The 23,612-nt window shown below is 50.1% G+C and overlaps 3 protein-coding genes across 3 annotated transcripts; 1 reads left to right on the forward strand and 2 right to left on the reverse strand.

Moving 5' to 3' along the window:
• Positions 1-3,319: 3,319 nt before the first annotated feature.
• Positions 3,320-3,898, reverse strand: ACET3X_000225 (uncharacterized protein; the record flags this gene model as incomplete). The annotated part of the gene is made up of 1 exon (XM_069447497.1): positions 3,320-3,898. One exon carries the CDS (start codon positions 3,896-3,898, stop codon positions 3,320-3,322), a length of 579 nt encoding a protein of 192 aa, XP_069310467.1.
• Positions 3,899-6,383: 2,485 nt separating this feature from the next.
• Positions 6,384-7,536, forward strand: ACET3X_000226 (uncharacterized protein; the record flags this gene model as incomplete). Its single annotated transcript, XM_069447498.1, has 2 exons — positions 6,384-6,901; positions 6,948-7,536. 2 exons carry the CDS (start codon positions 6,384-6,386, stop codon positions 7,534-7,536), a joined length of 1,107 nt encoding a protein of 368 aa, XP_069310468.1.
• A 10,279-nt stretch (positions 7,537-17,815) lies between these two features.
• ACET3X_000227 (uncharacterized protein) lies at positions 17,816-18,385 on the reverse strand (the record flags this gene model as incomplete). Its single annotated transcript, XM_069447499.1, has 1 exon — positions 17,816-18,385. The coding sequence occupies one exon, from the start codon at positions 18,383-18,385 to the stop codon at positions 17,816-17,818; it is 570 nt and encodes a 189-aa protein (XP_069310469.1).
• Positions 18,386-23,612: the final 5,227 nt, after the last annotated feature.

Here is a 23,612-nt window from a genome sequence, read left to right on the forward strand (position 1 = left end):
CAGACGTCACCCGTTTTAGTTCGCGATGGCTGTTTCGAGCGTCCTGCGTCGGTACCTAGTCATAGTCGCTGCGCAACCCCGCTAGCATACGGCATTTATCGGAAGTCATATGTCGGGGCAGCGAAACTTTCAACTTCATTGTCATATTCCCGTAGCCCCGAGGGCCCAGCCGGAAATATCGGACTTTGAGCAAATTATCCATTCAACATATGTTAGCGTCGTCTCGGCTACACCATCCAGCACCTCGCGTGCCGATGTGTCTGTATATCGTTATCCTCTCCGTCCAACACGCGACTCCATACCCGTTACGAAATCAGCATTAATGCGTCGCTGGTTTTCACAATAACCAACTCCTTTGAATCATATCCCGCTTGCAAATTGCTCGTTCGTTTACAGTACTATCCATACAACTAGTTATTACCCTGAAGAAACCAGTGGCCTCCTCCCGTCCGCTTGTGCAACGGCACGAACCGGCACTACTCCGCTCCACAGCCCGAATCTCGAGCTCGTAACCGGTGGGTATAGAAAAAGTCGGACCATGCGGATAAAACACAATCGAAAATAGAGGCACGCGAGCAACTTCTGGTGAGAACTGCGATGTTGATTCCGAGGCATTACGTGGTGATAAGATGTCATGATGTTACCTACATTGTGACTCTTGACGGCGACATGGATGACGTCATCCACTCTGGAAAATGGCCAAGGTACCCGAGCGCATGAACTCCAATGGACGGGGATTAAGACCATTACTTGTCGGTTCTTCACCACTCCAAAGATATCTGGAACCCCCAGTGTATGTGTCTTAACGACCGCGATGTACTCATCTGTCAACACTGCCTTACGCTGAGCATTTGTCTCGCTTGGTGATTGTTCAACAACAAATACTGGTACGTGGTTACAGCGGTACAATTTGTAACATGAGCGAGACCGGCTGGCGTCCTATGACAATCTCGGCATCGTCAGCAATAGGCTTCGAGAAGAGACGGTGGAGCATCGGAGAGCTTGATGGTTTGCTGACAGATTCTTGGACGCAGCAATTCATACCAGGGGCACGATGTCAACATCCTATAGAGGAAACACGCCCAGTTTCTGACTACAGGCTGATCTGGAGGCGGATATCGGCTTCGAAAAGACATGTTGAAAGGATAGCGATGACCTAGACACCGCTCTGCATGACGCTAGCATTGGAAATGATCTTCAGGAGGTTTGCTCTTGCGTTCGCTCCTGTGATATCATCAGCTACACGACGTATTTTATTTAACCGAGGGCGTACCCCGACATCCAGCGGAATGTCAACACCTACCCGCTCGATCTTGGCCTTGACTATCACTACCAGGGCAGATGAAGGGGCATTCATGCGGTGCCATCTGGAGCCGGCATCATCCTTAAAGCCGTTCGTTCATTGATGTTGCTTGTCCATCCCGCCCATACGGACCGGTTCCAGGCTACCGGACTTGCCATTTGAAATCTTCATGGATAGATCGCTACGTGTGGGTAAGTACACGTGCGCGTGGACGTCGCTTAATAGTTTTGGCATAGATGTGTCAAGCACGGTTGCCTGAACCATCGAAGAACTATTCGGAAGGAAGGCAGAATCCAGATGAAAACTTATATTGGATCCCATTAACTATCTAAGCTCTTAGCGCTGATAGATAAACAAGAAAGGCAGGTAAATGGAACAAGAGCAATGCAGCGCCGCAAAAGAACAAGCCAGTCAAAGCAGAAAAAAAGGACAAAAAAAAGGGGGTGCCGCTGGCTGAAAGGACAGAGTCCAATCAACCTAGCGACACCCCATGACAGCTTCACCATACAGGTCAAAGCCTCTAGTAGAGCCAAGGCTCAAAGTTGCAGCTACAACAGTCATAATGCTGGCAGGGCTAGAGGGCTGCATCTGCGACAGCCGTAATGCTGGCAGAGCTAAAAGGTTGCGTCTATTACAGTCGTAATGCTGGTAGAGCTGGGGGATGTTGTGGGTGGTGCGGCGGTGGGAGGGAGCTCTTATATAGTCGTGAGGAAGCGTCTTGGCTAGCTCGCACGGTCCGTGTATATTACCAAGCAAAGCGAGAGTGAATGGGGAAGTGGGGTTGAATCGGACTTGAAGTAGGCCATTTCCACAACAACCTTGAAATCGGGCAACAGTTGCAGCCGCTTTCCGATCTGAATGTGAGTACGGACCGCCAAATTGCCCTTCAACTCCAGTCATGGTCGGCTTCAAGCTTTGCAAAAGAGGAGGCCTGGAAGCAAACATATATTCAACTCTGCGTTCCTCGATACCTAGATAGATGAAACGATATCTTTCTGGATCTTCGTATGAATCTGCGGAAGCAGCGGGAACGTTTCACCGATCATCGAGCAACGTGCTCGCCCGCCTTAACTGACAGCTATGAGCTTTCACAGATCTCTGATGAAAGGTCGTTCGACAGCTAGAGGAGAAGACCAAGAACATCAGACTAGAGAAAGCCATCAACGATGTGAAACTTGAGACTCAGCCAAGCTCCTTGCTCTGAGCGACCACAACAAACAACTCCAGCGACAGCTCGCGTTCAAACCAACGCTACCACTAGAAAGTCTGAGCCCAGGATCTGGTATCGAGAAGTCCCTCATTTCCGCCAACGCTCCCTCCAAGTCTCGCGGCAGCCACCATGATCACGACAACCCCCTCTCTCAGGTGCCCAAGACATCAAAAGACTATGGCAACTGCAAGGACTCTGGCAAGGTCTGGCCAAGCGCATATGGATCAAACTATCACTGGTATTTGGGTCTGTGCAATGTTGCTCTCAAAACTTGGGGTCGGTGCCGGAGTTTAAGCTGCGAGTGGCTTCATTCTCCTCTCTTGGCTGATGAGCGCGCCTACATTGCTACGCTCAAACCGAACGGTCCCCGGTTCCTCGAGAGTTATGACCGCTTCATGAGCTCGAGCCGTACTTGAGTCTTCCCAGCGACCGTATATATCGCTGTAGTGGTGTCAAATTTGGAAGGTGATGAAGCATCACAGTGATAGAGATTGCGGTAATACTGCAGTTGTTTTGGTCAGTATGGCGTTGCTGCACACGATGGTAGATGGCTGCTTTCAAGTAGTCAAATTATATATCTCCATGCATGGCCGCAGACACTTTATAGTGCTTGAGTGTAGTCATCGTCGTGATGGTGTGTAGCTAGCAAAAAGAAGTGGTGTATTACATGAGTGACTTCAAAATTGCGTCATGGAAAGACAACCTAAGTTTAGCACAGAGTGAGTATGCAATCAACTGCTCCCTCAGGCACAAGTTCTAATACAGCTTTCATACCGCCAGATTAGTGAACACAATCAGTCTTGTCCTTAACAAGTCTCGTCACCCAAAAGCTTCATCCCTGCCACACCTTCCTCGAATCCTTCCAGTTCCCCAAGCTTGATTTTGCACTCCCTTTTCTTATCCTCCATCTCCCGCTTGAGTACTTCTACTGTCTCACTGAAACCAGAAATAGCCCGGAGTAGCGCCAGGGTAGTTTCCAGCGTATCAATGTGAGTATTGACTGCTGCCGTGGCCTCATCGATGGCGGCGTAGAGAAGATCGCGTGTGGTAAGAGTTGCAGGATCGATGGCGAGCGCGGGCGCGGGCACGTTTGCGTCGAGGATAGTGGTGAACGATGCGACATCAGAACCCGCGCTTCCTGCGCTTGATGCTAGGAACAATGGTATAGAGGCTGAAGAAATGGGCTCTTCTTCGGTAATCCGAGGCAAAACATGGACGCCAGGAGGCTCGGATGTTCGTGGACGTGATAGTGTTTGGGAGGGATCTTCAGATTTGATCACGGTCGACTCTTCAGCTTCGTTGACGTATGGGGATTGCTCATGGGGTCTGTTTCCCGTATGTGGACTGTTCCTGAAGAGGTGTCGAAGTAGGTTACCGCGCGGCATCGTGTCTGCGTCGATCCGAGCGAATTGCGAAAAGTAAGATGCACTGATTGTTGAGCGGGTATGGGTGGAGGGAGCAAAGTCGGTGTGAGAGCGAGCGAGTGATATGGTATCGGCCTTGCAGCATCTGTGATAGTCATGCTCACCTATGATACAAAGGCCAGTGGATATACCCGCGCACTGACGTGCATTGCAGCCTGAACACGATCATATATTCAGGTCAAGTGTACATGAGATCTTCTATCGTGTTCCGATTACTCACCGATCTTTCACTATAACTGTATGGCCTCGAACAATACCTATGTTTGCTCGCATGATCCTCGGCTCAATGATCATTATAGCGATATCGAGATGTCTGGTTTAACTTTCACGGTATTAACCCCGAAAGACGAGACAGCACCGACAGATGGTTGTTTGCTGTGAGCGTATCCAATCAAGCGTTTATGGAGTCCGCACTGACGCGTCACAGTGCGATGATGCCTTCGACTGGTGGTTTACCGTCGATAAACGATATGCACAACCTCGTGGTACCTATAGCGAACCAATAAGCCGATAGTGCGAGGCTCTAAAGATAAGAGACAGTAGCTGAAGCGATGGCGATGGACCTACATGGTCACTCTCACCGAAAGGCCCAGTGTTTAACCCCTCTGACAGCCTCCAACGCCAGCCGTCTGGGAGAGAAGAATACGACTATCAGCGAGAATGTGGCCACCGAATAGCGTCACACCAAGACCAGTGCAGAAGCCGCCAATTACACACGCGAGACCCACATTACGATAGCCAAGATACAAGAAATAGAGGAACAAACTCAAGCATACAAGGCCGCGAGCGCGAAGCTACAGACTCAACCCACAAGACTGCAGACTGAGTTAAGCTTCGTTCGACTCCCAGTGACGGTTCTAGAATCGGAGCAGACGAAAGGACAGATTCTAGACAACGCTGTGCTGGATTTGTGGAATGGTAACAAGGATGCCTCGCAGGATCCCCGAGGCACCCGACTTTCCTCACTTGCACTGCAATATAAATCGCGATAGAGACGTAACGTACAGCGAGACGGTATATACCGAGCATTGAAGCATAGCGGACGGGCTCTACGAAGGCGATATCTATCGAAAAGGCCCACGTCGAGGACGTAAGGGCCGCCGTGACACACGAAACAAGGCTTCCAACAACGATAGCTTCAACGTCGACCAATGATCAGAACCTGGAAGTAGGGGAGAGGAATACTGAAAGAACGAGCGGGAAATGAGAGGGTTAGAGGATCGTGTCGGGCGATGGCCTTGAAATGTACAGTGAGGCGAGACCGTAGGCGGGGAAGTAAAATCGCGCTAACGGATCGTCGAAAGCGCCCGAGAACAAGGGTTTGGGCATGGCGCGCCAGATGAAGTTCCGGCCTGGTCACCGGAAGCGCGATATCTGAAACAAAAGGATCTTCACACCAATACTGGCCTGTTGCAGTGTCCCTGTAACGATGGTATGTTCGATACGAGGAGTTATCGGCGTTGTGTCGCTGTAGGAAAGCGCGGCTCCTGGCAAGAGCAACAGCCTGAGAAGGCCTACAATCCTCAAGCGAACTCAACGCTCTGCTCGCAGTTAATGGACGCAAAGGTGCTACATAGAGCAAGACGAAGAAGGATGAGGGGGCCGAGGCTTTGGCTTTTCGAAGTAGCAAGACCAGGCCCTAGATATTGGGAAGCTATGGCGAGGCACACTTCGGCTAACGGGAGTCGACCGGACATACAAATGAGTCTGATCGCGTTTCACTAATGCGTCTCAGCAAGTGATGCCGACGTGCAGTTCGCGAATTTGAGAAGAAGTAGCACGGCGCCTGAGGTTGCTCGCGTTATTGGTGGGTCTGTGATGGTCGGGAAAGAAGGCGACGCCACTATGCAGCATGCCGGCATGCGAGCCGCGTCTAATCGTGCAGCCCCAGCCATGCACACTAACAGTCAGTACTGGACCATTGATTGTTGTTCAGCGAGTAGCGTATGGGACGATTTCTTCGGAGTATGCATCTCTTCTGGTACTAGTTGTGCTATACGTACGTGTTCGCATTATTTTGCTAGGAGTGGATACTTGGTAGAGCCCATGTTTGCAATCGGAGTACAATAAAAGGGCCGTTGTCGCAAGAACCGAGACGAGTCGGATTGTCATGTGCTCTCCTCTTGCTGCATCCTTTTACTTGCAAAATCTCCCATTTTGAGAGAATCCGTTCGTTCAGGTCGCTGAGAATTGAGAAATTTGTGATTGGCTCGAGTCTCCTCTTTCTGTAGGCAGCAACCTCATGAGATATGGCGGAACCGGTAAAAAAACGCGTGGTTGTGGTGAGTCGTTCCCTTTTGTATTCTTGGTATGAAGCTGAAGTTTTGAAAAGGTTGGGGGCTCGATAGCGGGACTCATGCATGCGCTCGTCCTCAAGTCTCACGGCCACAGCGTTGTGGTTCTCGAAATGCGGACTGAAAAACAGCTGCAAGCTCGAGCTGCAGCCATGACCCTCTGGCCAAATGCACAGAAGCTCGTCACGACGTACATACCTGACATTGAACTTGAGGAAATAGTCTTGCGCAACTTCTCGTTCCCCATAATCGACAAGAATGACAATGTGCTAGTCGACGTGCCTCTTGGGGATGATGTGCGCACGTCGTGTTGGGCAGGTATCCACGGGCTGCTTTTGATGGCCTGCGAAAAAGAAGTCGAGGGACATGGATCTCTCACTGTGCAGTGGGGACATCAAGTGCACGGGATTGTCGAGCGTTCTGACCACCTTGTTGTGACATACAAAGGCAACGGCAGTATTGAAGAGCAAATGACTGCAGATCTGGTTGTCGCAGCTGACGGTGCCCGATCACACATCCGTAAGCTCGTTCTGCCAGACGTCAATACAGAGTACGCCGGCTATCTGGCATGGAGATCACAAATCTCAGAGCTTGAAATACCTGAAGAACTGCGTTTCGTCTTGGAGGGCAAGGTGCCTCAATGCATGTTTGACGGCAGCTACGTTGTGGTGTACGTTCCGATCTCCATTTCTGTGGCCAAAACTGACGCGATTCAGCTACACGTCGCCGAACGAGATTGGAAGCATGCGGAAAGGCGAGCGAGTCATTGAATGGTGCTGGTACGATCCATGCGATGCATCAACCGCAGCATTTGCCGATTACATGACCGACACTGAAGGCGTTCGTCACGAGGTCACAGTGCCTGCAAACCAGCTTCGTACGGAAGTATGGGAAGCACAGCTAGAGCGGAGAGACGCCATGCTGTCGCCAAGGTGGAAGAAGATTTTCCATCAGTCAAAGAAGATGCCGTTGCTTACTGCTATCCATGGGTTCGACAACACCAAGGCATCGTTCTATGGTGGCAAGCTGCTGCTGGCAGGCGAGGCATTCATCCAAGTGCGGCCGAATATGGGGGCAAGTTGTGACATTGCAGCATTGTCCGCGATGACCCTGTCACAGGTGCTGGACGGCAGTCTTACGGTGCATCAATGGGAGAAGAAGGTGGCTGCGCACGGTATGGAGAAGGCAATTGGGAGCAGAGCCACTGCTGTGTTCGGAATGACAGGAAAATGGCCAGATAGCTATACAGCAGAGTCTGCAGCACAGTTTTCGCAGGAGTTTGTACAAGAGCACGCGACAGCATGAAGAGCAGGTGGGAGGGGGACGATGACGTACAGGACGGGCAAAAGTGGGCGTCTAGCGCTACGGTAACCAGCAATCTACAGTATGTGCACACGCAATGCCCGTGTTCGCGTAATGCCCAGGTTTTTACTAGTAAAAGTAGATATTTAAACTCTTATAACTTCTTTAAATCTTAATATTTTTTTAAAGTTTTTTATTACTTATAATCTAGAAAACTAGCTCTATAGATCTAGACTATCTATATATTTATATATTACGTAATTATAGAGATATAAAACTCTAGTATAAACTTAAACTTTTTAATTAATAGCTAATTTTAAGTTTCTAAATAATAAAAAGCTACTAAGTTATATATATATACTTAGATTTAAATAAAAACCTTAGAATAATAAGCTTTTAAAGTTTACCTTTTTACTAGTAAAACCCCGGGCATTACGCGAACCTGGGCATTACATGCACTAGTACTGTAGCTCGACTGAGTTAGAAGGTATTCTCCCGAGTGGTCAACATCACCTTCTCATCATACATACAGCATCGTACATTGTTCACGGACTTGCGAAAGTTTCGGCCGTCGTATATTACATGCGTTTACCCATTCCAAAGCCCTCCTAGACACGCGCGGTGGACCAAGAATTTACTCTCAACTTAGGTGTTGTGAGCCGTGTCTCAGCGCGACTGCAGCAGGTGAAAAGATCGGCTTCTTCCCCAACGAGAATACAGCGCAACTAGCACCAGATTGATAGTCTTGCGCTCCAATGTACATCAACTGAGCTCTCCGTCGTGCCTTGAGTCACAACCGCCGGCGTGCCAGCCCCGCCGGAGCTCTGGTCTTGCTGGCGCGGTCGAGGGGATCGAAATTCGCATCACTATCCACTAGGACAAGTTGTAATGTTTGAGGGTGGGATAAGGACGGTAGGGAGATGATGTGGGTATCGGTCGATGTATTGCGCACCAGCTTTTTAAAAGCAAGTCCATGGGCAGCGAGGAGACTGGAAGTGGGCAGGAACAATTGACTATCTGCCAAAGCGATCAAAACATGTCGCATGTAATGGACAACAATATGGTTGTGGAAGTCGAGAATAGGTACGATATACATAAGGTGCAAAGCAACCTATCACGCGTGAGCGGCGCCTGACAACCCCTTCGCACAATAATTCCGTCGAACATACTGCCTTGTCTTCACGTTCTTAGTTTCAAGCCCCGCTCTCTCCCGCGTCGACCTGGCATGGCTTGGTAGCGGATCATATTCCCCGTCGGCCACGTCCCCATTCAATACCTGCAGTGAGGTAACGTACAGGCTCTTTTGCCAAACATAAAGTAAGTGCGCGACTGCTGTTACATGCATCTGTAGTCATCCTGAGCCCATTCAAGTAAAAGGATTCCCCCACAATTAACGCCAAACCGAATGATGGGTACTACGATAGAATGATTTGGTATGTTTTCCGTCGGTGCCTGTACAACGAAATGGAACGCTGACTTGACTAGGTGCGACAACCTTTCGGCTTCGCACCGGTGGAGTTACTATCTTCCTAGATACATGGCTAGACCGGCCATCCGTATTGCCACGATATCTGGCGGTTGACGATGTGAATGAAGCGGATTACATCTTCATTTCTCACGCTCACTTCGACCACCTTCCCGGGGCCGATCGCATCGCGATTAAAACAGGAGCCATCGTCATTGCCAACTGCGAAGCTATCAACCTTCTTCGTTCCGCCGGGGTCCCGGAAGAGCAACTCATACCTCTATCTGGCGGAGAACGTATACCGCTCTTCACGCGTACCGTAAGAGATCAAGCAAAGCGCGATGAAGTGCCGACAGCTACAACCCTTCCAGATCAGCCAAGAATGCCTGATAATTCTCTTGCTTCTCTTGCAGTGCATGTCTGGCCATCACTACATGCTTTCCTACCTAATCCTCATCCTGATTTGATGGACACTGCAGTCGTCTACACTGGAGAGGCCAGTCCTTATACCTGCAGGTTAGACATCACCAACGGAATGAAGTATGGTCTCTTACAGCTAGATAAGCTAATACCAAAGGAGAAGATGAATGACGGGATGCGCTCGTTCCTCGATTACGTCCACGACAGGACGACCAATTTGTTCTCACATTGCGATGGAGGCCAGCTCATGTTCAATATAGTTATCAACGGTAGCGCAATCCTTTGGAATGCACACCTAGGTGCCTATGAGGGTGTCGTGTCGAGGATAGAGCCCAAGCCAAAAATTGCGCTTCTCGCTATCGCCGGACGAGCGAACCACGACGGGCGCCCCTTCAACGGATCTGCTGCGCAATTTGCTGTGAGGCAAATTCGTTGGTTTGATCAACCGGATACGGTGATCTGGTGCCTGCATGATGATAGGTCAGTTGACTAATCTTGTTGTACTAGAGATATCACTGCTGACTGCTGGTCTAGTTCCATCGCACCATACAAAGTAGATGTCACAGCGGCTACAACAAGCGTGGAAAAGGAGACAAGCTCTAGGGTACTAAGTATGATACCTGGGCGATGCACAGACTTGGACATCTAGCATTATGTATCAGTATCTAGCCATTCTCGTAGGGATGTTGCGATCTCCTAAGGTTGCTCTAGTCATTCCATCACATTAGCATTGTCAAAAAGGAAAACATATCTCTCCAAAGCAGTCCGTTGACCGTGATCAAAGCGTGTATGCAAATTGTCGTGCGCAAGAACAAAGGATGCTCTTACATTCACTACCCCAATTGACGTCATGTGTTCAATGTTGTGCATGGGTTCTTTTCAGTTACCCGTCGGAGCAGATACAAAACTCCAGCTGTCGGTCAAACACAGAGGCTAACCCATGGCGGTTCGTTGTAGATGGCCTGGCACTCGTTGTGCGAAGCTGTGCAAAGTGGCGGAGATGCCTGTGGGGCCTGCGGCTCATGGTGGGACTAATCAACATGTCCGGACTCAACGACTCATTACCATATGGCGTCCCATCGACACGAAGTGCCCACCATGGGTCGATAAATTCGGTGACAGTTATGGCGAAGCCGCGTAGTCGACGTCGTACACGTCAAGATATTGAGTCGTTGGAGTGCGGGTTGGTCGGTGGTTATCGAAGCCGGGGTAGTTGAAAGTGGCTTCTCGAAGCTTATAACCACTCGCAGGTCCCAATTCTTTCATCCACCCCATCATTGAGAACCAACTCTCTCCTCGCAATTCTCAAATCCTCTTGTGATGGCCGAGTTCAAGGTTATCATCGTTGGTGGCGGCCTGGCAGGTGCTCTCTTAGCTAACGGTCTACACAACAACGGCGTCCAATTCGTGGTCTACGAGCGTGATAGAGTCGACTCCAATCGGGAGGGCTACCAGATTCGATTAGGACCTGGATCTCAGGCAGGCTTTCGCGCATGCTTGACCGATGACCACATCAGCAAGATAAGTGCTAAACTCGGAAAGTCTTCTGGGGCACATGCGACAGCACCTTCGCTATTCAACACAAAATTCCAGGAAATCGTGGACTTAACTCAGTTACCGACGTACGCAAGATCGGCTGCCATCAACAGGGTCGTGCTAAGAGACATACGGCTTGAGCCAATAAAGAAGAGCGGGTTGATTAAGTACGGAAAGGGGTTTGACCACTACGAGATCATCATAGAGAAGACTGGCAAAGAGACGGTCAAGGTCTGCTTCTCCGACGGTAGTGATGATGTGTGCGATGTGCTCGTAGGAGCCGATGGAGCAAACTCCAAGGTCGGCATCACACAATTTAAGCGTGGACGTGGGGTTAACGCTTGTTTAGGTGAACAGACAGCTTGGCTTAAATAATATCAGAACTTTGGATAGCCATTGGGCTCTCCTGTCGAAAGGAAGCCTTCCTCTCAGTCGCATGATGAATTTGCCTCCAAAACTGCGCCAAGGACCTGTCCTTGTTTTCGCTAGAGACATCTCGTTTTACTACGCTCTGTATCTTCCAGAAGCGGAGGTGATGGACGAACACCGCAAGGTTGCCAACGACAAGGATGCATTGCAATACAATGAGTCGGAAGCATCCTTCTATTTGGGTCTGGTTGTTCCGACCGAAAAAGTCCCCTTCAAAGAGGTCTCGGAGATTGAAGACCCCAGAACGGTATGTCGCGATGCAATCAGGGACTGGGCTCCGGAGTTCCATAGGATGATCGACATCAGAGACAATGAGTCCGGAGACACCGATATGCTCGTTACGCAAATACGCGCCAGTACACAACCCAGGATAGATTGGCGGTTACGGGCTCAGAAAGAGGGAGGTGGTAAGGGAATTCATCGGGTGTGGGTCATAGGAGACGCCATGCATGCTATGCAACCCAATCGCGGCCAAGGAGGTAACCAAGCGCTGGCTGATTGTGGCGACGCACTTCCTCGCCTGCTTCATCTGAATTCTCTAGCCAACATCGGTCCGGAACATCCGACGTATGAAGAAGTGAAAGACGCGTGCGAAAAGTACGAAAGGGCCATGATCCCGCGAGCCTTCTCTTGGGTTCGGAAGAGCGGAGGCACTAGCTTTCCAAGTATAACCCTAGATGGTATCCTAGGTCTTGTGGTGCACTATGTGGCTAAGCTGGTCGTGCCACTGATGAAGTTGTATCTGATTGTAGTGCCACAGAAGGACGAAGAATAAAGCCTGCCCGTATCGTGAGTAACGCCTTACATATTTCTTGGCATTCTGCCTTGACTCATTTGTGCAAAACAGTCTACGAGGCCCTCCGAAATACCTCGGCACGGTCTCTGAGACCGCAAGATATTCCCTGCATCAGCGAGCAATCTTTGAGTACTCTCAGTGCTGTTCAGTATACCAATACCTGTGATATGTACTCTTGAATCCTTGCCGTCTCTTGCCCATGCAATCATATCTGTCTTGTCTTTTATCTTGTCTGGTCGAACTAGATCTCCTGACGTACCCGTTTGGCCCAGAATTTGGCCATAGAGAAGTATGTAGGTGGCAGCGATAGCGAACGAGAGGGATGCATAATATGCTGGAGAACGATCATCCCGCATGTACGAGTAAATCTGAGCTGCGTGCCACAAGCAGATCCTGGCAGTATCCGGGTTGCGTCGCAGGTACCCTCTCAGTCTTTCTCTTGTCCGTTGCATCTCGGTGATGTTCGCTTGCCATCCTACCGAAGCATAAATCATACGCAGCGGGATGTTTCTGAGTATAGAAATGACATGCACAACGGGATCGTGCACGGTTTGCTCCTCAGCATGGCATGGGAGATGTTTAGACGCGATGGAGCCTTCAATCAATTGGTCCAGGTATGTAATGTCGTCTGAAGAGACTCCAGAGGATAGCAGACTTTCTCGATTGGAGTTGAAATCTCGCTCATGTAGATCGCTTTCCAGTTGGGGCTTCAACAGGGAGCTCAACCGCTGTGATGACTGCGTCTGATCCAAGATAGCTCTCTCATGAGCATAGAGACTCAAGATACGTATGTTGCTTGTGAAGTGTTCGGATGTTGAGGCTTGGCTGTCTGGGGCCTTGCGACATCTGTGTTCACTCCATGATTTCTCCGAACAACACTTCCAGACAGCATGACTACAGGGCAAGCTTTGAGTGAAGTCGGTAGATCTGAAGAGTGGACGCTGGTCGAACAGAATCAGCTGGAAACATTCTATTGCTGTTGGAGGTGTTAGGCCAGTCATGTTTATAATTTCTGCGTCATTTGACTTACTGTATACACAGTGCACGAGACGGACAATCTCTTCCCTTTGCAGCCACAGCAGCCAAGAATGATCCAAAGTTTGATTCACCATAGAGTCTTCGCTGTCAGACGCACCCGCATGAGTAGATAAAGAGCGGCACAAGTTCGTGATCATATTCCGCTCTCGCTGCAGCGCAGCATGGTCTGATTGGCGGCCGGCGGCAAGAAGTCCAACATCCCGCAGTAGTACGCTCTGGACGAAGGAGACCTCTGTTCTCCTTGTAAAGATCTGCAAATTTGAAGGCGTCAGCTTCCAATGCTTCGATCCGGCATACCAACTTACATGATTTTGGATAGCTTTTCGTAGCAAGTGTTGAAAGGTTGTAGTATATCTAGATGCATCTTTCAATTCAGAGTACTGACTTCCAATTGCGGCCACTGCTATCAGAAGGACTCCGCATATGTCGCCTCTCTCAATCCTGACTGGATGCAGAAAGGGAAGGTAAGGATCGAAGTACTCGAAATACAACTCTATGAAAGCATGGAGCAATCGCGAGTGAGGAAATAACATGTCATCATAACCGCGTTCCGAGATGTAGAAAGAGCGTGCATCACTATAAGCTCTTGTAGGAACCGCGCTAACATGACCGAAGATCTCGGCGCCTACAATTCCTAGTGTGTTTTCTTCGAAAACGGGGAAAGATGGGAAAGGGCAAGTCGAGTGAGAGCTTACGGTAGCTACAGTCTTGCCCGAGATCCTCTCATGAGCCTCAATAGTAACGTCAGATTTGACCTCGGGTCTTGGAATCTGGACACTGGCAACGGGCTCTAGGGCGAACATATCGCCATAATTGGCCATTTAGGGACTCAATATGCGTGATTCGAGTGAATACTGTGTCTGGAAGGAAGTTTCGTGTGGCGGGATCATCCAAGCGAACGGTAGATTGAAGTCAGTCGACAACTCATTGAAGTAGTTTATTCTGTTTGACGGCTGATCTACGAGGAATTCGAGATTCGGTACGTTTGTAGAGTCATTTAGATGGGAAAGACCGGCCCAGTCTGTTCCGTTCGTTTCTACAGATAGCAAACTGCCCATTTGGATAGAATTGGAGGAACGGTGTAGCAACGCGGCGTTTGTAGCTTGCGACATCGAGTCAAGGGAACCATTCGTGGATTCTGGATCAGAAGTAAGGGTAGGTGGCGTCATGTTGTCGCTATGGTCTTGAGTGACTTCGGATGGTACATGGCCCAGGGAAGGATTGCTTGCCAGGGGAACTGCAAGAATGGCGCTCTCGGATCGATCGTTGAGGAATTCGCACGATAAGTTTTTTCGCTGACACCTTACACAAGGGCTTTGACCATAGCAGCGCTGCTTTGCTTTCACACAAGAAGCACATGCTCTCGAGGCTCTCCTGTCATTCTGCGGGTGCTCGACCCGAGCGTGGGTGAGACGATGCCGAACGAGCGTATCGCTCAGAAGCATTAGCAATCCACTGTAACATTGAAACTATAACGATGCACGCACCTCCTGGAGAAGGACTTCGAGCAAAGCCTACAGTTGAAAGGCTTCGAGCCTGTATGGCGAAGTAAATGACGCTGAAGGTGACCCTTGCGCTGGAAGGTCTCGGCGCAATATCTGCACGCCAACGCAACTGACTGATCCGACACCTGGGCATGCTCGAGTACTTCGCGACGGTGTGTGGGCTTTGAGTTCATGCCTGTGTGTTAGGATCATCGATAGTGAGCGCTTTCAAAAAAAGAACTCATCGGTGCCGGCAGTCTCCGGAACGTTCGATGGAGATGACACCGCTTGCCGACTAACCCTCAGGGCTACTTGTTATCGTAGTACGAATATGAGCGGCGTCTCTACTGACACTGGCGCAGAGGACAATAAGCGAGCAGCTGATGGATTAGGACTGGTTGTGGCAGCGTCGTGGCCGTGACGTAGTAGAGACAGTCGGGTGGTAGTCTATGACATAGCCCTTGCAGGGATGATGGGGGATATCTGACATATCGTGACAAGCTCTTCTGGGGTTTTGTATGTCCAGGTGCATTCCTGTTCTGCGTACTCGTCATTGACAACATGTAGACCTCACCTGGGCAGCCTGGACTGCATTCGGATCTCCGATATGCCTTGCCAAGAACTGCCCAAGAGACCGAAGACTGCACGAATGCATCCGAAAATAGCAAGGGGTCTTTCTATCTGCGATCTGCGCTACATGGTTGATCGCATGTGACCAAAAGACCTCTGCCTCAGATCAGGAAGCTGGATCTTTACATCTTTCCAACTATAAAACGCCTTGTCTTCTGTCAATCTAGGCATTACTATCATCAAAAATTTCATCAGTATCTTCGTTACTCAGAATGTCGGACCCTAAGCCATCGTACACTCCTCTGTCGAATTCGCCATCCTTGGGCACACTCATACAATCGCTGCCGGTCATCACCACAGTGATTATTACTGGCGTTTTTCTGATCTCGCTTGCGATCATCAACTCCAGCAAATCGAGAATACCTCTAGCGAATCCTCCAAAGCGCTTCCAGACTGCGTTTTCTCGCCAACTAGAATTCGTAACACACGGGATCGAGGTCTTGGAAAGTGCGAGAAAGCGATTCGGCCAGCAGCCCTACAGGTTAATCACCAATGTTGGTGAGGTGCTCGTGCTTCCGCCTCAGTATGCTCAAACAATTCGTAATGAAAAAGAGTTGAATTTCGGAAAATCGTTCGAAGAGGTAAGGTACGCGGAACAATTGTGCGGAGATCTTCATGCTCACTCTGACCCCAGGATTTCCACGGTTATCTGACTGGATATGAGCCTTTTGCTACCCTCAGCAACAAGAAAGCTCTTGTACAGCAAGTAGTAAAGAAATAACTCACCAAGCACTTGAGTAAGCGAATGGTGTATGAAACAAGTTGGGACATGATACTAATTATACCTCAGACTTTGTATCGGAGCCTCTCTCTATCGAAACCACCCATGCCCTCGATGTCATCTTTGGCAATTCTCAAGGTATGAATCAGGCTACCCACACTTTGGATCGACTAACAGTTTGTCAGAATGGAAGGAGACTAATATCACGAACGACGTCCTCAGTATGGTATCTCGCTTGTCATCGAAAATATTCCTTGGAGACAAGCTATGCCGTGATCAAGACTGGATCGATATATCAAAAGAATATGTCATTAGTGCTGTCGAATCCACAAAGAGCTTTCTATCGTGGCCCAGGTACTTGCATTTTCTCATTCCTTGGGTTTCGCAAGATGCCAAACTCGTCTACCGGAAACTCAATGACATCCGCGCCATCCTCGAGCCGATTTTGAAGGAAAGGGCGGATATCAAGGCTCAGGCCCGGAAGATGGGCAAGCCAGTCCCAGTTTTTCAAGACACATTGGAATGGTTTGAGGAAGAAAGTCAAGGAACTGCGTACGACCCTGCCGCATATCAGATGCTTCTCACAATCGGCGCTATACACACGACTTCCGACTTGTTGTCTCAAGTTATGATGCGTCTTGGAAATGAACCGCAACTTATTGATGAATTGAGAGAAGAGAGCGTGTCAGTTCTTCGCGCTGATGGTCTTACCAAAGCCTCAATCGCCAACTTGAAGCTCATGGACAGTGCGCTCAAGGAGACACAACGAGTGAAGCCACTACAGCTTCATGAGTCATCCCCAAACTTTTCCCCGAAACCTTCCAGTTTACTGACATCTGCGAACTAGTTGCTATGCGAAGAGTTGCTTAGAAGAAGATTGTCCTCCCAGACAGTCTTGTCATCAGCAAGGGCGACCGGGTTGCTGTAGATGCGCACAAGATGCTCGATCCAGAGGTTTACGAAAACCCGGAGAAGTTCGACATTCATCGCTACCTTCGCATGCGCGAGGATTCCGATAATGCTACCAAGGCTCTCCTTGTTTCTACTAGCCCCGAGAACCTTACCTTTGGCCACGGAATCCATGCGTGCCCTGGACGCTTCTTCGCTGCTATCGAGATAAAGATTGCTCTTTGTCACATGCTACTAAAGTATGACTGGGAACTCTCGCCCGGAGCAAATCTCGAGCCGGTCGTCCAAACTGGCGATATGACGTGTCTTGATCCTTCCACCAAAGTGCGCTTTAGACGTCGCAAGGAAGAGGTAGATCTAGACTCTACTGCTTACAGATAAGAATTGTGCACAAGAGGTGTCAGGGAACGAATGTCACTCAAGGCTTCCATTGCATTTGGTTCAACACATGTTTTTATGTGGTGGGTTCTTTAGTGACATACTCGACAAAGAATTACTACCTAGAGACTTCTCAGCCAATAAAATCTTCTTACCAAGACCTAATTACATTCTGTCAGTCTGTAATGCAAATCCAGTGTGACGCGTGTCCCAAAACTCTAATGACTTTATTTGCTATCACTGAGACGGGACGACGGATGATTGCAGATATGCATTTGCTGCTAGACCAGCCATGTCATCTCCACCCTCCAAAGGCCACGCCCCGTTCGCTCATCACTCATGCCTCTCAGAGTCGCATCTTATCACAGACATCTTTGACGGTCATCAAGACCGATCACGTAGTCTGTAAGCTCCTTTGTCCACATATACACGCTCCCTCGATCCAATATGTCCGTTGCCGCTAAGCGAACTCTATACTACAACCACGGCGGCTTGTTGTCGCCGGTCTCGAAGCTGACGCCAGTACTGACAGGATGCATGCGTAGATTTCTGTTTTCCACCTTGAGAGCATCGTTCTCCGCTTTGAGCTTCCGGATCTCGCGGGTCTTTACGACTACGTCCATTCTCAGCTTCAAGATCTCTATCTCTTGCTCTTGAAGCTTATCCTCGGTGTCTTGTGGGTCGTTTGTGGTCATATCGTTGTAGTTTGTCGCAATGTCGGGCTGGATGTCCTCTTGCTTGACTGAGAACATGGTCGTACCACGTCCCTGGAGCCGGGGATCAAGGCTGTTGATGACAGTCGTCTTCGGGAGGCTGCGTTGACGCTTGGGCGGTGGGAGCGGCTGCTGAGATTGGACATTTGGAACGAACGAGGACCCCTCTGCAAGGGTAATGAACACCGAACGACGTTTCCGCTCTGTATCCATGATGTTGCCTGTCATCGCCTGTGGACTTGGTCGGCTGTCATAGAAGGTTTGCACAATGGGATGATCGGGTTGTGCGACTATGATACCATTAGGGCCGCGTGTTTCACTCAGGACACCCATGTTGCACAGTATAGCCAGTTCTTGATCGTTGGGACGCATCTGTCGGCTTCGAAGGGTCTCCGGCAGGTATGGAATGTTATGGGCATGGTACCAGTGAGCATTGCAGTACAACAGTGGACAGCTCTAGTGTCGAGATTAGTCAAAAATATCACCACTGATTTTTCGAAGCTCCTACCTCATCCCTATGGCGATTTGTTCCACAAACCTGGCATTTTTTCCCGCAAACTGGTGCCGAACCGCCTGCGCCGACATGCGCTTTCCAGCAGATCTTGCAGCACTCCCGCCTGAAGAAGAGGGCGCCAAAGACAGTAGGCAAAGCGAACTGGTCATAGTATATCCCAGCGGGAGGAAGATACCGCTCGATTGGATACATCAAACCATCTGGCTGAGTTTCCAGCAACTGCAGAAAAAGTGCAGGAGTTTCGATACGCCGGAGGGACGGAAAGCCGCCCACATGCTGATACGATTCAGCTCCTGGAGATCCGCTCTTGATGCCGATGGGCTGCTTGTTGGCACCGGTCGGCTCCCAACGCTGGCAGACTTGATGATCGACTTCCATGGGTTCTTTTGGGTGTTAATAAGGTTCATAGCGGTGACGTGAAGCACTTACCGTCAGATTCCATCAGCCGCCGGCGCGCATCGTGCATGGAATGCGAGTGCTCGCAGGTTGGGTGATCGCTCTGCTCTAGTATCTCACCTTCCTCGGACGCAGAATCTTCAGACTTTATTGCCTGAGCAAACGGACTTTGGGCGTGTGTTTCCAGGGCTCGGTGCAGGTTCTCCATCTCGATTTGGTTGCTTGAAAATGTATCGTTGTGGGTGTCTGCGTTCGGTGTCAACAACGCGCTGGGGTCCATCGCGTTGTTGACACTTACCTACCGGATCGGGTATGTGCGTTGCTGACTCAAAGCCACGTGGCGGTCAATCACGAGCCGTCACCGTCGGTGACTGCCACATTGGTATACAGAGGAGCACCAAATCCGCCCGGTCAAGGAAGACCAGGTTGGACACACTGGTATGAGGAGTGAACAATGAGGTAGCTTGCTACGTCCAGCTCACCCCGAACGATTGTGACCCGCTGTGTCTGTCTTTGGTTTCTTCAAACTTCTCAAAGCTGATACCATCGTTCACTGATAGGTCGCATTCTCTTCGCGATTGCGCCAGCCTGCTGAGAGATCGATGACAGCCGGACCCGAATCATGTCGTGCATTCTATCATTCTTTAGTCGCAATCCGTCATCCGAGTTCTTTCTCTTCGTCATGTGCTACGTACTTCGGAAACGAATCAACGATATTAGAGACGTTGACGGATGTAGTCCCAATCTTGTCTTTCCAGTGTTAACGCAGGCAGCTGCTCTCTTGTTTTGGTCTTGTTTGAGCCATACAGTAGTAGCGCAAGTAGGTATCTAATGATCCCAAGGCTGTGTTGAACCGCGCGTCCTGCATTGGATACTTTCACCCATCGCTCACTATCCTGGGCGACATGTCCATTGACACACGAGAGATGAACTGAATCTCGCGGTAGAGTCATATCAAGTCAGCGCAGCCAACAAGATAAGATGTCAACAAGGGCTGCGGGGCTTGTACCTAGGTAGACAGCCAGAAATGCGCGAGGAGGCGCTAACCCACGTGGTTACCAAGCAGCACGTGAGTGCTCGTCCCCGACGTCTCTCCGCCCTCACGCCGCTATATCTGAGATAACCACCATCATCGGCACTCTTCTTGCAAGCTTTGAGAGTGCAGCAATGGAGCGGAACCGCGATACGTCTGGTCCAATGGCGGACACCCCGAGAGATATCCTTGTCAATGTAAGTCCTTCACTGTAGCCGTCAATGATCAGAACGACGGAAAACACTAACCAAAGTATGACAGCAGTGCGCTACAGAACCCACATCCAACAAGACGAGTATTGACTTGTCGGGAATCAACATGACGCTCGAGCTTCGTCCGTCCTATCCGTTGACAACTACCCATTACGGCGAATGCAGGTACCTATCGGAATATGAGAAACTTTCTCCTAGTAAAGCCGACGAACCTTCCTCCTCCTCCCCTCATTCGGCGCTTTTCCAGAGTCACCGTGCCTCACCGCCTATGCCCCGTCGAGACCCTACGCCGCCCTCACTCCTCCACAGCCATTTTACTAAAGAAGACTATGAGCGTATCGTCAAAGAAAACGTAAGACTGAAGCTCGAACTAGAGGCAGCGAAGGAGACCGCTGAGAAAGCCACCAAAGCATGTCGCGACCTCGCTGCGTGGACCATTTGGGAGCGAAACAGATTGTTGCGCGAGGTGGAAGAGGCGAAAGAGACACATCGCGCTTTCATTAATGACGAAGTCGATCAGCTCATGGCTGAAGAGTCATGCGTCCCGCCTTCTTGCAAGTAGAAGACATCTGTTTGTACGCTATGGCGAGCTGTCGTAGCCGTTACCAATGAAGTCCATCAAATATTGAGTTATGGTGTATGACAAGGATAGCACTCGGCATGCTTTTGCTGCTTCTGGCCTAATGAATGAAAAAACATAAGCCGCAAGATGGTATACAGTGAGAATTCTTCAACATGATAAATGAAGCGCCAGTTTCATGGGTGTGGTCGAGCTCTGTACGTTATCTGCGAAGCATCGACATTGTGCTCGCCCTGTTCGCAGTCTCTAATGTGTGGTAGAAGCCGTTGTCTCTGCAAATGTACTCAGTCTGAGGGTAAATCTCTAGTCTTGGAGGGAGCAAATGCTTGAATGCTTGCCATATCGCAATCTACGATGTCTCATTGACGATTATGACGCGAACTCACACGTAGAGTCCAGTCTGCTTTTCGGCCTAGGGTATTTTGCTTTCGAGCATTGCTATATCCGGTTAGGAGGTGTTTCGAGAAGCACCTTCCTTGCTGGGCGGTGAAATCCCAGAGTGCTTCACCGCGAGGACAGATTCGGCTATTCCTTGTTGGACACAGCTAGCGCGTCCAACGGTCAAACAGGTAGTGACTTAGCTCTTGCGACGCGTTCATTCCAACACCGAGTGAACGACCATCCTCAGCACCATTACTTTTGACCCGTCAGTCAGCATCGAACACGACCCGCCGATGACTCGATGGTCGCGCGCTATCCTCGCCGCCATTAGAAGAACGTCAGCCCCGGATCAGCAGCCGGAAGCTGAACAGGGGACGGATAAGACAAAGGAAGACAAAAAGGGCAGCGACAACGCGGACGAGCACCTCGAACATGATCGACCTGAGTCCGCCGAAGATGGGGAAGAGCAAGGATCAGAGGACAGCTTTTCAGAGGACGAGGAAACACCGGAAGCTTCGCCCAGGCGCAATGCTACCCCAGTGCAGTCGAATGGCTTCATCAGCGCCGTCTGCAGAGTCGTTGCGGACAAAGCCACCGCTCTCATCGCACAAGCAAGAGATGCTGTTATCATTACTATCGAGAAGGTCAAGCGGCTTAGAGTGATGAGTGTAGCGAAGGCGGTCGGCGCATGGATCAAGCAACACCCTTGGGAGGCTGCAGTGATCCTTGTGCCGCTGGTTGCGCTTTTATCTTCGGCAATAGCATTGCTGGCGATAGGTTTCGGGACAGGTGGTATTGTCGCTGGTATGTTATGCCATCAGGTCCATCGTGCATGGGCGAGTACTGATATATCATAGGCAGTACAGCAGCGGCCATCCAAGCAGGAATCGGCAACGTCGTCGTGGGTTCGATCTTCGCCACTTGCACTAGTGCTATGATGGGCGGCTATGGCGCAGGAATTATCTTCGGAGGGGTCTGGGTTGGATCAACAGCCCTCATGGTAGGTCTCGCTACAGTTTGGAAGAGATGGAAAAGTCAGTCACAGCGTGCGATGGTCCTTCCGGGAAACGGCGCGCCATTGAAGGCGGTTGCTGAAAAGGTCAAGCGAGCGGCTTCCGACGCCATGTTTTTGACGATGTTTGCCGCAGCATACGCGGTATACCGGTGGAAACGTTGGTACAGAGGGCTTTGAGAAGGACGTTCACAAGTTGAAAAGTTGAAGTCTGGGTAACTCGCGACGGCATGCTCGGTCAACCAGGGGAAATTTCATCCCTGGAGGTGGTAGGGCCCAAGACAAAGCAGTGCTGGGAAATTTGATTCAAATACTCCAGTTTTGCTGACGGCAATGACTGGGAACTGCATCGACCCTGCGGTCGTCGGTAATAATACGCAAGATAATGGCGTTGCTGAAGTTGATCGTTCGATTTGATATGTGGTCGCGTCGATGCTCGCAACTAGTGAAGCAGTTAATAAATTTGCTTTACAAGACCTCCCTTTTCCTGCTCTAAATGCTATGGAGTTGGTCGGCAGACGGCTTCGGCTCTTCACTGTTCTCCAGCTTGAACACCCGCAGCTATAGTCAACTTCTCGCTAATCTCGACGACGAACCTAATTGGATGAACCCAGGTATGATCGCCTCGGCTTCTGTGATGTTTCTGCAGGCTGCTTTGCCATGAGCATGGAGGGACTGAATGGTTCAACTGGGATCTGTTGTTGACCCAATGATAACATGTAAACTACGAAACAGCGCAGCTTCTGATCGTAGGAGAACGCGTCATGCACTTAGATATGACGGCGACCAGCCAAGGGAGTTGTCACGCAGGTCGGAAGTCCGCAGTCGCCTCCGCAAGCGGAGATTAGGTCATCGCTCCGTCGAACAAAGCAGTAGTCTCAAATATCGGATTGGTACCTTACGTGTATCAAAAGGGGGACCCTACGGGAATCCTCATTATTTCGACGTCGTGGAGAGCACGTGCGTGAGAGTCAGGAGTCGTCCGAGCTTGGATAAGGCGTCCCACTATTGCTGACTAACGCGGAAGACAGGCAGTAACGGTGGTGGCGCAGCAAGGCTCACCCCCTTCTTCCACAATCAATGCATCAGACATGCCAGCAGATCGAACGCGCACCACGAATCCCCAGGGCAGGCAAAAGTCTTGCGCAGAGTGCGCAAAAGCAAAACGCAGGTGCGGTCTGGAACAGCCTTACTGTGCACGATGTACTAGACAGCACCTTACATGTGTCTATCCACTGCGGCCTGGTTCGCAAGCTGCAATTCCACAAACTAACGCAGTCGAAGTGCCTGCAGGTGTGCGACCCTCACAAACATCGGTGGAAATAACAGATCTAGTCAACGAAGAAGTTGCATTCGATTTCGACCTGCCTACCATGCCAACAAGTCCCACTGCAGCTATGTTGGGCTTCGACTTCTGCACCAGCGCAAATTC

The sequence above is a fragment of the Alternaria dauci genome, chromosome 1 (assembly GCF_042100115.1).
Source record: "Alternaria dauci strain A2016 chromosome 1, whole genome shotgun sequence".
NCBI lineage: Eukaryota > Fungi > Ascomycota > Dothideomycetes > Pleosporales > Pleosporaceae > Alternaria > Alternaria dauci.